The sequence below is a fragment of the Hyperolius riggenbachi genome, chromosome 1 (genome assembly GCF_040937935.1).
Source record: "Hyperolius riggenbachi isolate aHypRig1 chromosome 1, aHypRig1.pri, whole genome shotgun sequence".
Taxonomy (NCBI): domain Eukaryota; kingdom Metazoa; phylum Chordata; class Amphibia; order Anura; family Hyperoliidae; genus Hyperolius; species Hyperolius riggenbachi.
The window spans coordinates 526,014,407-526,029,314 of NC_090646.1; the positions used below are offsets into that span (position 1 = coordinate 526,014,407).

General features: G+C 43.1%; 1 protein-coding gene across 2 annotated transcripts in view; it reads left to right on the plus strand.

Moving 5' to 3' along the window:
* The window catches only part of RNFT2 (ring finger protein, transmembrane 2), a 100,879-nt gene that overhangs the window by 72,271 nt on the left and 13,700 nt on the right, over positions 1-14,908 (plus strand). For both annotated transcript variants that reach the window (XM_068245994.1, XM_068245986.1), the window contains exon 7: positions 13,357-13,506. In XM_068245994.1, the coding sequence (XP_068102095.1) occupies positions 13,357-13,506 (150 nt within the window). The remainder of the gene's footprint in view (positions 1-13,356; positions 13,507-14,908) is intronic.

Genomic DNA, 14,908 nt, shown 5'->3' on the forward strand with positions numbered 1-14,908 from the left:
GGAAATAGTATGTAAGGGGGAAGGGGACCACTAGACTGCCAGGTAAGCCTATAAAGTGGGGAGGGGGGGCTACCATTCTTTCAAGGAAATCTTTATATGGAGGGATGCAATGAGACACTAGGCCACCAGGGAAAATTATAAAGGGAACTGCCTTTAGGGCCAGTATAAGGAGGCACAAGGACCATAATATAAGGACACAGGGGCCACAGTGTTATGTGCACATTATTAGGGGGACACTTCCAGTGCACCACTATAAGACGGGGAACCAAACGTGCTACAAAAACCCCCACAAAAAAACACAAAAAGGGGCACATAGCATTAGGACCATTATAAGGGGGTACAGCATAAATTGAAGTTTATAGGAGGGAACTGCTGTGGGGGGGGGGGGGGGGACTATGGGAGTTCTTAAATGGAGACACACATTAATTGAGGCAATTAAAATAAAGATACATACAAGGTGAACTACAGTGGTGGAGATGCAGTGGAAAGAAAACATGGGGCTATTAAAATGAAATAGTGTTTACCCACGCCCACTTTTGAGACCCCACCCTTATATTATAAAATGCCTATTATCCATGCGTGCAGAAAAGCATTTGACAGCTTAAAGGGACACTTAAGTCAAACAAAAAAAATGAGTTTTACTCACCTGGGGCTTCCCATAGCCCCCTGCAGCTGTCCGGTGCCCTCGCCGTCTCCCTCCGATCCTCCTGGCCCCGCCGGCATCCACTTCCTGTTTCGGTGACAGGAGCTGACAGGCTGGGGACGCGAGTGATTCTTCGCGTTCCCACACACATTAGCACCCTCTATGCTGCTATATGGTATATGATATATGCTATAGCAGCATAGATGGCGCTATTGTGGCCAGGAACGTGAAGAATCACTCGCGTCCCTAGCCCGTCAGCTCCTGTCACCAAAACAGGAAGTGGCTGCCGGCGGGGCCAGGAGGATCGGAGGGAGACGGCGGGGGTACCGGACAGCTACAGGGGGCTATTGGAAGCCCCAGGTGAGTAAAACTCATTTTTTTTGTTTGACTTAAGTGTCCCTTTAAAGCGGTGATCAGCCGTTTTCACCCCCACCAGAAGACACGGAGGTGTGGTGGTATAACAACTCTGGAAGCAATCTGTTGCTTCCAGGGTCGCCTCAAATGATGGTGAGAAATAGGGATTAAAACGTGGCGTTTGCTGTAGTTTACTGCCCGGCTTTTTTCAAAACTGACAGTAAACTCAAACTGTTCTTCATTGCAACTCTGGTAGCAGTATTTCTTCCTGAGCTTTCACATAAGACATGCTTTCTCAACTAGCCTCCAAAATATTATTTCAGTACCTAGTAGGGTTGGTGTTTGAATTCGGTTTACTGAATCCAAACACCCAAATATTCCCAATTGCGGCAGTTCAGCACCCAAACAAGCGGACAGGGTCAGGAGGAGTTCACTGCCCTGCGTATCACGTTGCGTTTCACATGACTCCGATGCTTCCAGTTTGGAAGGAGGAGGTATCAAAGTCATATGAAGCACCTAGCAAGTAGAAAAATGAGGAAAAGTAGGTAAAAAAGTAATATCTAACATAAGTTAATTTTAGGCAACTTATTTTGACCCTTTTTTTCTTTTTGGGACTGAAAACGTCTTGTGAGACAACTGGGAGGGGGGGGGGGGGGATTTCATTGAATTATGGCCAAAGCAATTAAACTGAAATAATGATTGGAATAAATCCTTGCTGTATATTGATCCAATCCAAGAGTGTAGAGTATTTGTCAGCGAAGGTGCAATTTCCCTACTATTTTAACACAGTTACATATTTCTATGTTAAATGTAATATCTCAGCGCTTATTGTAAGTTAGTAGCAAAAAGTGTGTACCCTGTTCTTTTGACTTATTTATGCAGCCCAATAATCGAGAGCCTTGAATAGTTTGTATTAGTTGCTACCCCCAGAGTGCCTCACCCCTTCATGCCCCTGCTACACTCTAGGGCAAAGTTTGGGTGAACGCCAACAAACCTACCAGTACGCTTTCACATTGTACTCTGCTCTCTAAATGGGATACAGTACTTTTGTTTAGAACTGCCATTTCCTTTAACTAGTAGTTTAATATTTGCTTTCATTTATTAATGTGTAATACTGAATAGTTTTACCAAATCCCGGTAGACGATATGTAATTAAATCATGGACTTGATGAATCATTACTGGTAATCATGATGAATGTGATTCCATTATATCTGTAACCACGGTTTGTTGGCAAATCACGTATGAAAGATCACATGGGGACCCGCTTAAGTAACTGTGATGAATTTTGCATTTTATTTTGGAAATTTTTTTAGGAGGCAATTTAATAGGCAGCTGAGGGACGCTTAATGAGCTGCCCTTAACCAACTATGTGAATTGTGCTTAAGGCCTTGTTCACACTACACCATTATCATGTTTTCCCATTTGCATTTTGCAGTGGGCTTATTTGCATTTGTATGCAGCAAAGAGCCTGTGCCTAGTGCTGTTTAAAACTCTGTTTTTCAAATAATAAAGTACGAATTCTGTAGTAATTACAATGTATATGAATCAATGCCCGTCCAATAAATAATTATCACACAGTCAGGAGAATTTGCCTCTTTGAACCCGCAGTTCCATATTTCCTGAGCTGAGAAGGAGGACGTCATTTTTTTAGAAATTGTGATTTTTCAGTGTTTTTCCTGTATTCGCAATTTTGGAGTAATTGTGCTTTTCTTGCAGAAGTGAGCTCAAGATGGATCCTCATGCAAGATGAATACAGTAGAATCCCTTTATAGTAAACTCCAAGGGATCGGGCAAAGTAGTTCACTATATCAGAAGTTTACTATATCAGAAATTGTCATACTCAAGCACATAAAGTGTGCCATAGTACTGTATCTTACTTCATTCAAAAATTGGGAGGCGTGCATGAAAAAACGATAATCGTTGTCAAACTTGGTTAACGATAAATACCGTTGTAAAAACAGAGGGGAAATAACAAAAATATGTTAACGTTAAATATTGTTACATAATTCAACAATACAGCTTAACCCAACCCTACCGTCACACAGAACCCTCCCCTGGTGGTGCCTAAAACTGACAACTCTCTTGGTGGTGCCTAACTCTGACCCCCCTCCCCGGTGGTGCCTAACCCTAAATACCCCCCCCCCCCCCCTGGTGGTGCCTATCCCTACCCCTTTCCCCAGTGGTGCCTAACCCTAACCGCCCCACTGGTGGTGCCTAACCCTAACCACTCCCCCTGGTGGTGGCTAACCCTAGCCACTCCCTCTGCAGAAACACCCTTTTACACATAAAAACTATAATATCTTTGAAAACGTAAAATCTGTACATACAAACGAAATAATATGACAAGAACTATAACGTTGCAAGCTTCTAAAACGATAACATACTTCAAACACTCTAATGTTGTTAAAGAACAAGCGACACCCATGCTAACCTAATAATAAAAAACACATATATAAGTAGATAAATACTACTTCTACTTACATAACAGATGTATTGTGCTATCCACGTAATGATTCCTGTGAATTTGATAAAGGAAAAGCAGAAAATCCTATTGCAGGCAGTGGCCATTTTGCCAAGCTAATGCTGACATCATATCCTCCCTGAGTCTTGTTTTCGCCCCTCCCTTCTCTTGCTCATTGTGTATTCATTAGCTGCCCTCCTCCCAGAGTCTTTTTTTATTTACACATCCAATCACTGAGTCACCTCAGCCTTGCTTATAAACACAAGTGATCAGCTAGGCAGGGAAATAAATGGAAGAGGAGGAATATATTATAGATAAAAATAACTCCCAGCATTCATCAGAACTCCCAGCATTCAACTTTTTGGCACTGTTTGGCAGTAGGGCCAGTGCTCCTAAAGTTTGTGATAACTCCAAACCATAACAGCAGAAAAAGTTTTGAATGCAGGATTAGCATCTTTATCACTTAATACACTCAGACCAGTTGCTGTTGAAATTTGATTTTTATGGTGACAATACCGCTTTAACTATATTTATCGCAGTGCCCTTTTTTTCCGCGTTTTTTATTGCCATATTGACGATGATTGCATTAGAGTCTATGGCGGCGCCATTTTCCACCCTCAGCGAGCGCCCTTTTTTCCTGCTACCATTGGGAGGCATTATTTCTTTTCCATAGCATTTTATTGAAAATGCAAATATAAAGACTGTTTTAGGCTGATCCACACCGGCTGCGTTTGCATTTTTAAAAATGCTGCATGAAACAATTCTACAGTGATTTTTGTTCACTTGAATGAGAAGCACAAACACATAAATCACCACGATTTAGCAGCAATCCATGTGGATCAGTCCTGGCTGTTTTGTAACTGTTTTTCTTTTTCAATGGCACTAAAATTGAAAAACAGTACATTACAGTCGATCATTACAGTTCCAGATAGCAACCATGCATAAGCCAGTTCAGTAATTGAGCACAGACAGCATCTAAGCTAGATCAGAATTCACAGTGCAGGGATTTGCATGCAATACAGTAATCAGGCAGCAGCTTAGGTCTCATCAGTTGGTGCAGCTTGCAGTCTTTAGCCCATGCATCGGCCGATGCTTTTGGCATAATCTTTGCAGGCCCAGAATATCATGCAGACAGCATGCAGCTGACCCACAAACTGATCACAGCTCAAGGATCTCTGACTGACGCATGCACCTGCCCACTTTCCACTAAAGTTCTATTATATGCAGGTTTACTATGCCAGCTGTCACTCCTGCATATTTAGAATGGCACTTGTCTGGGACCTGGACATTTAGTTTACTACATTACTACTGGAAAAAACATGGTTTGACTATACAAACCGTTTTTTTGACAGGATCTTTGCTTATTATTACTTGTCCAAGTGTATCATTGCTTTCCTTACAAGGAGTAAATGTCTTTTATTGTTATGGCTGCAATCTCCATCTGCAGTGATCTTTGAGCCCAAGAAACACAGAGTCTGATACTGCTTCCATTTCTCTCACCCCCCCCCCCCCCTTTATATGCCAGGAGGGCATGGGTTTTGATGACATAAACTTAGTTTTTTTAATAGTAGTCTAACTTTAGCACTTTTCTCTTTCACGCTCATTAAGGGGTTTCTTAATTCTTCTTCACTTTCTTCCGTAAGAGTACATATCTGAGGTTGATATTTCTTCTGGGAATCTTAATTTCAGCTTTTGCTTCATCTAATCCAGCAACAGTAACAGTATGTAGCTGTCCATAAAAATGACTTATCCATCAACTAGCAGGGATCATTATGGCTTAACAAATAACCATTATGCAATGCAGTACAAACTTCTGATCTAAATGTCCATTCTGACTTAGTGCGCTTTTAAAATCGTATTCTAGCATGTGTTTTCATTGATAATTAATATGACCACCTTGTGGAAAGAGCATGTAAAATGTATCTAATTTGTCTCTGAATTATTAAGAAGTGAAGTAAACTTTGTTTTGACCATTTGCAGCATCTTGTGTTTCTCCGCACATCATAGCAATGGCTAAAAGCTTTCTAGGAAAGCGAAGCATTACACATTTTCCATCATAGACCAGCCTTGTACTGGAAGTGGTCACGTCATAACTAGTTAGGTAATAGTAAGCAACGGAAAAACGCTGCTACTTTACAAATTGCGGACGTTTTACTAAAATTAACTTTTAAAAGTGTTTTCGAGTATCAGTTCTTTAATCAGGTTTCCTGTGGATGAAAATGCTAGAATCATGTACTGCAGAAATTATAAAATAAGTATTGATTTTTTTTTTAAACAGAAAAAAATCTGCTGCCACAGTAAGTCCAATAGAGGGAGAGTCTGAGTCGAGACTGGTTTCTATATGGAGCAAATTACCTAATGCTGCAGCTCAGTGATAGCAACTAGAGTGCTCTGTTGATTGGTGCATTGCAAATTTCAGCCCTTTAACTTTAGCTATGGGTATGATTGATGTGACTTGGGATTAGTCTATTAATGGCAATGCAGTATAATAAACCGTTACACTTCTAATGCATTTACATTTTCTTTGTCTTTTCTATATACCTATACCGCTATGCTCTGCAGTCTCACAGTCCCACTGGATCAAGGATTCCCTATTTTATTATTATTATTATTTATTGGATTTATATAGCGCCAACATATTACGCAGCGCTGTACAATTAATAGGATTTCAGACAATGATAACAGGGGTGACAGCACAATACAGGTAATAGACAATAGATACAACAATACAGGTAATAAGCAGTAAGATACTCAACACAATGCAGAGATAGTAATACAATGCCGGATCATACACTCGAGTGGTAGTGGTAAAAGTTGATATATATCAAGTATATTACACAAGGGGAGAGGGCCCTGCCAAAGGCTTACAATCTTGAGGGAGGGGTTGGTGACACGAAAGGAGGGGGTGCATCAAGATCTTCTTGGCAGAGAGGGTTAGGGCAGTGTTAAGTTGATGTAGGCCTCCTTGAAGAAGTGAGTTTTGAGTGCTTTTTTGAAGGTGGGGGCAAGCCTGATGGGCAGTGGGAGAGCGTTCCACAGGATTGGGGCAGCTCTAGTGAAATCCTGTAGTCGTGCATGGGAGTGCGAGATGCGTGGGGTGGTTAGGAGGAGGTTGTTGGAGGAGCAAAGTGGGCGGCCAGGTGTATATCTGCTGACCAGGTCAGAGATGTAGGTTGGGCAGGATTTGTGTATAGATTTGTATGCCAAACATAGGATCTTGAAGCTGATTCTGAAGTGAATTGGAAGCCATTGAAGGGATTTAAGTAGGGGTGTCGTGTAGACGGAGCGGTGGGAGGAGTAGATTAGTCTAGCTGTTGCGTTCATGATGGATTGTTGGGGGTTGATGCGGTTTTGAGAAGGGCCTGACAGGAGGGAGTTGCAGTAGTCCAGGCGGAAGATGATGAGGGCATGGACAAGGAGTTTGGCAGTGTCTGGGGTCAGGAAAGGCCGGATCTTGGAGATGTTACGTAAATGAAAATTGCAGGCCCTAACTACGGTTTGGATGTGGGGGGTGAAGGAGAGGGCTGAGTCCAGGGTGACACCCAGGCAGCGGGCTTGTGTGGTTGGACGAATGTTTGTGCCATTGACAGTGACGTAGAGCTCTGTGGGGGGTGAAACAGCATGGGGCGGGAAGATTAGGAGTTCAGTCTTTAGGAACCTGGCAGACATCCAGGATGAGATAACCGAGAGGCAGGAGGATATCCAATTCACATGCCTAATCTTGTTAATCTGTGTAATTTCTTTTGAATACCGAGATTAATAGTTACGATTTCTAGCTCTGAAAATAATCGTTACATCATTTTAAAATGGAACTTAAGGCTGATGGCTTTCAGCACTATATAGTCCCAGACCTGATTCTCAACTAAGATGCCTTCTGCATGTGGTTTGTATGGATTTCCTCCAGATGTTTTATTTTCCCACTACATCCCAACAGCATACATGTAGGTTTAATAGTCTTCCCAGGACTGGCACCTAAAATAAATGTTTGATGCATCTTGCATCATCTTAATGTGCTCTGTCTTCACTGCTGAAACATTAGTTCTATATCCCAAGGAAGGAGAGTCAGATTGATGACCTAATTTCCCTCTGCTTCCGTTAATGGCCACGTGAACTGCTGGCTAGCTTTTACACCGCTACCATTGAATCCATCCATTGCTCCTCCGTCATTGTTTAGTATGTGACAAATGCAGACTCCAAAGAGTGATTAGCACAGCGTAAAGGATCACTGGAGCTCCCCTGTCTTTGCTAGACCTCCTTAAATTTACTAGAATGAGAGCAAGGTCCACCAGGATTACCCACAACCCCACTCACCCAGGCAGCTACTTCTTTGAGCTCCTCCCATCAAGACGCAGTTTCATTACCATCCCCTCCATTCTACCAGCGCTGACATCATTCCCAGTGCTTTACACAGTATATAGTCTTGTAACTAACTGTCCCTTAAAGGGGCTCACAATCTAAGGTCCAATTTAACACCCCTTCCCGATTGCTAGGCTTGGAGAAGGTGGGTCCCCAGGACTGCCTAACGTTGAAAGGCGTCAAGTCCTGAGGGAGGAGATTAGCAGGGATTGTGTGCAGACTGAAAAGAAAAGAAATGGCTGTTTCTTTTTGTTGTACAGCGCTGCAATGTACTGCAACGCTGTACTGGGGACAGCCCTGTCACTTGGCTGTCCCCTGGATGGGCTCAACATGAGATCCCTTTCATAGGCTGATGCATATGAGAGGCGATCGCCCTAATTGGTTCTCAGGGGGCATACAGTGCGTATATGAAAAGAAGGTACCGAGAAATAGCAGGTAGTAGAATATTGGTAAATTTACAGATGTTATACTCTTGCGGTGCTAATGGTGATAGTAAAATATCAGTAATAGATACCGACATTTCACTACAGTACAGCTAAACTTAATCCTATTCTGACACTGAACCCACCTCTATCGATGTCTAACCCTAACCACTCCCCCTGGATGCCTAACCACTCCCCCAAAGACTAAACTAAACGCCCCCCCCCCCCACTCCTAATCTTAACTCACACCCCTAACCTTAACTGTCTCCATGCCACCAATGGGGCAAAACGCACCACAAATTTTTGGGTGCCCGGGCCTCCCGCTATCTTTAGCAGTATTTTGCATTGTGGGTGACCCTGGCACCCGATATTTATTGGGAGCCCAAATTTCCCCACATAGCCGCTATTTATTTGGGCGCCTGTGGTGGCATCCAAAACTTCCACCGATCGCAGGCGCCTCAATTTACTGTTTCCACATACAGTACACCAATAGTGAAAACATTTGGGATAAATAGCTGTAAGCAGGGCCGGGCCGAGGCATAGGCTGGAGAGGCTCCAGCCTCAGGGCGCAGTGCAGGAGGGGGCGCACAAATCATTCAGCTGTCATTCCTAATTGTGTTTGAAGCAGAAAGAAATAAGAAAAGGAGATACATTGAAGTGACTACAAGCCAGATAACTAAGATTAGGGTGTTGGAGGCCCTGGGGTGCCTCTTAGTCTAATAGCAATCAGTGTGTGATGGCTGGGGTAGAGGGATGGAGGGGTGCACTCTGGTGTCTCAGCCTTGGGTGCTGGAGGACCTTGTCCCGGCTCTGGCTGTAAGAACAATTTCCAGTCATTTTCAATGGAGAAAATATAATAATCTTTCTAAGCACCCATGCACTGTCTTTACCTGCTAAAAACAGCACAGCACACATCAGGGCACAGCTACAGGCTTGAAGGTAAGCTGATACCTGACTGCCTGTTGTTCCAGGTGAAATATCTGCTGGGCTATGGCCATCCTTAAACAGTTACCAGCCGTTTTATTTCACATTTAGAACAAACGTTAGAGCTGTTACAGCCAACACAAATGTAATCATTCCTTTAACGTTATTATTGCTTTACTCCTGCACCTGTGGGGTTCAGTGTAAATAAAAACAATAGAATAGGTGCTCTAAGCAGATGAAAATGTGCATTCTCTGGCAGCCACTGGAGGGCTATGAGATCATAAGAATGCCAAAGCTCTGAGCAATGAGACTTATTCCTAGCAGCGGGATTGTAAAACATAAGACATGCAGTATGATCTCACCTTCCTCCCTCCCTAAGCCTCTAAACACAGGCACAAACACACACACACACACACACTCTCCTCCTCTTACACAGAGACCTCAGGGGATACGGCGGACTGAGAAGGCTATAATCCAAGTCTGAGTCGTTAATCAGTGTTGCACACTCTCTGGTCTTTTCATCTGCGGCACAGCAGTGGAAACAATACTCTACACAAATGATAGCTCATGTCGCTGTACCAGAGAGATTGAGGTGTCTCTGGTGCCAGTATCCTAAGATCTTAATGAGCTGGTGTCGGCATGTGTACCAGGCACACATGTTCATCGGTAATTGGTGCCATCATTAGTTCACAGGCAACTCAAGCCAGTGGCAAGTATTGAGAAGCAGTCTGCAGTCCTAGGGAACTGAAGTTCATTAGACAAAAAATATGAGAATAATCTCTTTGTGATGTTAAAGGGGAACTCCCGTAAAAAATAATGTAATAACAAAAGTGCTTAATTTTTACGATAATTATGTATAAATGATTTAGTCATTTTTTGCTCATTGTAAAATCTTTCCTCCCCTGATTTAGATTCTGAGATTTATCACATGATGACATTTTTACTGCTGGCAGATGATGTCACTGGAAGGAGATGCTGCTTGCATTTTTTGGCAGTTGGAAACAGCTGTTATTTCCCACAATGGAACAAGGCTCCCACAGTGTGATGTCAGTACCTCAGTGCTGTGAGGCGCTGACATCACATGTGGGAGAGATTTCACCACATTATCAGCCATACAGAGCCCCCTGATGGTCCGTTTGTGAAAAGGAAAAGATTTCTCATGGGAGAGGGGGTATCAGCTACTGATTGGAATGAAGTTCAATTTTTGTTACGGTTTCAAGTTCCTAGTCAGCCAACAGGTATTCTCATCAAACTTGATTTAACACCATAATGGCATAAGGTAATTTTTTACAAAACAATATTCCACTTTTGTTGATGAAAAAATCGATCAATCACTAAAATCAATACATTATAAAGCATTGCTTGCAGTGTTTTGGATTTCTTGGGACACCCATACATTGCTTGATTTTGCAGAACAATTTAAATTTTGATCCAATAATTTTATCATATCAGAGGAGAGTCCATGATGCAACATAGCTACTCGATTGATCTTTCAGTCGATACCCTGTCAAAATGATCGATTGAGCATGCTGGAAAATCTTGGGCGTAAGGGCTCAGTCGGGGGTGTGGCGGTAACATTGTTCAATTGCCTGAAGACTAACGTACCCCTGGCCGACCATGCCAGTGATGAGTGTTGAAGGCTCACCTGTCTGCTGGCACGACTCCTGGCCTCCTCCTGTGTAGGGATGGTTAAAGTGGACCCAAACTAAAAATACAAGATTTCAGAAACAAAATCTATTTTCTAAATTATAATAATAAATAGCAGCCTTTTTTCAGCTGCATGATGACAAATATAAAATATTTTACATTTATTGGAGAAACCCTTCCTTTCCTTTCATATTGCCGGACAGAATCCAGGCAAACTGGTGGAGTAGCAGGTGTCTGGCAAAGGAGGAATTGCTAATGGCTGCCACCTGTATAACCTCAGTTATGCAAAGAGGAGGGTGAAAAGCATGCACTGAAATGCTCATAGGCTTGAAGGAGTGTTTATTTATCTTTGTATGTGTCAGAGTGGTGCAACGAAATACTTTGAATTAAAAAAATGTTTGGTTTGGGTCCGCTTTAATTAGATGCAAATAATTTTGAGTTGATGCTTCATTATGCAAATATATGCAGCTTAAACATGAACCAATCAAATCCTGCTGAGGTAAAAATTGATTTGTCCATTTTCAAGCTGCATAAATTTGCATACAAAATTTGCATATTTAATCCTGCATCAACTTGAAATTATTTGCATTATATTTACCATCCTTTCTACTGTGTCTGGTTCTCCCATGAGCACATGTAATTACTGTTTTTTTTTGGGACTATAAGACTCACACAAGGGGGGCATGAGGTACAAAGGGGGGCATAAACCACAAGATGCCACTTCACCAAGAATGCATTAGGTTTAGTATATATTTTTCCCCTGGTTTTTGTCCTCTAATCCTAGGTGCATCTTATGGTCAGGAGCGTCTTACAGTCCAAAAAATTTGCTACATGCGTCAGTGTCACGTGGTACAGGCGCTCACTTTGTCATGGGAGCAGGCTAGGAGCGACCCCAGGAGACATGTGAGCCTTCAACATTCACCACATGAGGGGACACAAATACTTGGGGGGGGGGGGGCAGGCGGCGGTGCTAGGATAGGAAATCTGTCTGCTGTGTGTGGGCAGGTGATAGATCCATGACAGCTAAATTCCGCCACCATAGGCCAAAATGGGAATTATGGAGATAGCGGCTCTCAGTGACAAATTTGGGTGCCGTCAATAGCCAGAGCCCAAATTACAATAAAAATGGTGTAATTTGGACAACGCCAATTGCCGGGGTACAAATTACATAGGGAAATTAACGTTTAGCCAGTCAGTAGGGAAATAGTTTTGAAAGATAGCAGGAGTATAGCTAGAGCAAGGTCAGATGTCTTTCCCCTTTACCCTGCGCCAAATGTGAACAGAGAGATATATCCAATGGTCGATCTAGTGGCAGATCAACAGATGTATGGGCACCACCACTCTTGTGGTATCTGCTGAAGTTTGAGCATTGCCATATGGTTGTATGGGCACCATCACTCTTGTGGTATCTGCTGAAGTTTGAGCATTGCCATATGGTTGTATGGGCACCATATGAGCATTGAGCATTGCCATATGGTCATGGCAACACAATGCAAACTGGGTGTGTTTATTAATTACAGCCGTCTAAAGAGAAGCCGTGACCAAGAATTGAACTTCATCCCAATCAGTAGCTGATACCCCCTTTCCCATGAGAAATCTATTCCTTTTCACAAGCGGAACATCATGGGGCTCTGTATGCTGATATTGTGGTCAAACCCCTCCCACAGGACCATGGTTCTGACATCACACTGTTGAAACCTTGTTGCATTGTGGGAAATAACAGCTGTTTACAGCTGTGTCCAACCGCCAAAAAAGCAAGCAGCTTCTCCTTCCACTGACATCACCTGCCTGCGGTAAAAATGTCACCATGTGATAAATGTCAGAATGTAAATCAGGGAAAGGAAAGATTTTACAATGGGCAAACAATGGCTAGACCATTTATACATAATTATTGTAAAGATGAAGCACTTTTTTATCACATTATTTTCACTGGAGTTCCTCTAGGTAAATATGCAAGTGACATCACTGGGGAGGGCGGGGCTACATACCAATATACAGCAATATAATGACATAGGAATTTTTTGATGCTGAAATCAGGACAATTAACATAAAAGTGGGTATCCTGAATCATTTATGGCATTCTACTATATGTCACTCTGGTGCCTCTTTAAATGGCCTGAGTAGGATGAAAAGATCTGGTTGGTTCATGTTTCATGTTACTGTGTTTGTTTGTTGCTACCTTTTTTTCGCTTCACCTTGTCTTTTAGTCCTGCATTCTTGAATGGTGAGGATTTCCTTTCGGACACCAGTACCTTATATGCTACGTCCCATATGTAGTTCAGAGCAATACACACTAATAAAGACACAAAATTTGTTTTCATGGCTCCAGTTGCTCTCTCCTGGAGGTCTTTCTTATGATACATGTAAGATTTTTATACACTATATTGCCTACGGCAAATGATAAGCTAAATGTGCTGGACTTATAAGTGTTGAAGTGTCTTATTATGTATTCTCAGTAGACTTGTAATACCAGCTGAAGTAATGAACGTCTCTGTGTCTGAGTCTGCCTAGTCTCTGTGGCATTAAGTGTTTAACTGTGTCTCTACAGGGCAAGTTTTACCTGCTGATTGAAGAGCTGAGCCAGCTGGTCCGTTCCCTGGTGCCCATCCAATTGTGGTATAAATATATCATAGGGGATGATCCTTCCAGCACCTACTTCTTGGGGAGTATCCTCATAATCCTATATAGTCTGTGTAAGGTGAGCTAAAGATAAATGCATCATATTGGCACTGCCCTAGCAGTGTTCTTATATAGATACTTTTCAAAGATAACCTGAGGTGAGACTAATTGTAAATGGGATGTATACCTGAATAATCTGTAAGGTCCCCAGAAATGGCGTAGCCCCTTATCGTTCCCAGACTCCCTTCCATGGTGCCGCTGTTCTGGTCACAGTGGGGCACATGCTTTATCTACTCCATACATCCTCATGGATTGCACTCCCGAATGGCTGTGCAGAGCAGCCATGGCCAAGAGTGTCCTGGGCATGTGTTTGGGTGTGAAGGGAATCATCAGAAGTTTCCCTTCACACTAGTGAAGTCCGGTTCATGAGGGATTGGCTTATTTGAGCCGGTTCTTTCCTGTGAGTCGAGTGATCCGACTCATCACACTGAACCGAATCAGTTCAGTGGATGAGAAAGGATTCCTTTCTCATCCACTAGACTGATTCGGTTCAGTGTCTTTCTCATCCACTGGATTGATTCGGTTCAGTGTGATGAGTCGGATCACTCGACTCACAGGAAAGAACCGGCTCAAATGAGCCAATCCCTCATGAACCGGGCTTCACTAGTGTGAAGGGAAACTTCTGACGATTCCCTTCGCACGCAAACAGAAGGGGACAAGTAAGCATGATGTTATTGGCCGGGCAGACTTGGAGTGAGAGGGAGGGAGAGTCTCTCCCTCCTCATAGTAACATGCTGCATAACTTGCACTGAAGTTGGGGAGCATAAAATAGTATAATCCACAGCTGCACTCGGCAAGAGGCATCACCTCTAGCATAATGGTCTGCCCCAAAAACCCGTCGCCGTCAGTTTGTTCAGGGGACGCTGTCTGCAAGGTATACTAAAAAGACACACTGCACAGCAGAAACATATTCTGTGCTCGTTCTGACTCATATTGCCATATTGATTAATGCTGCTTCCAGAAATTTAGATACTTTAATAGTATTCCTTTAAGTTATCCAGGCAAGAAGATTATATATATTTGCATGAATGTAAAACTCTGATTACAGCCCTGGCTCTTGTTGCCCCAAGACCAGCGTGGAATGCAGTCACCTGCTTTGCACTGTAACAAAGTGGGGTTTGCTGGGGCTAAAAGTCAGACTACAAGTTAAAGGGAACCAGAGAGGAACGGGGGGTGAAAAAAGGAAAAGGATTTCATACATACCTGGGGCTTCTTCCAGCCCCATAAGCCTGAATCGCTCCCACGCCGCCGTCCTCAGCTTCCTGGATCCGCCGGTACCGGGCCCGTCACTTCCGGCGGACGCGGCCAATTGTCCGCATCACAGGGGCTCCCTCCATACACGTACGCATGCGGCTGCGCAGTAAGCAGCCACATGCGTATCTGTATGGGGAGAGCACCCTGTGATGCGGAGAATTGGCCGC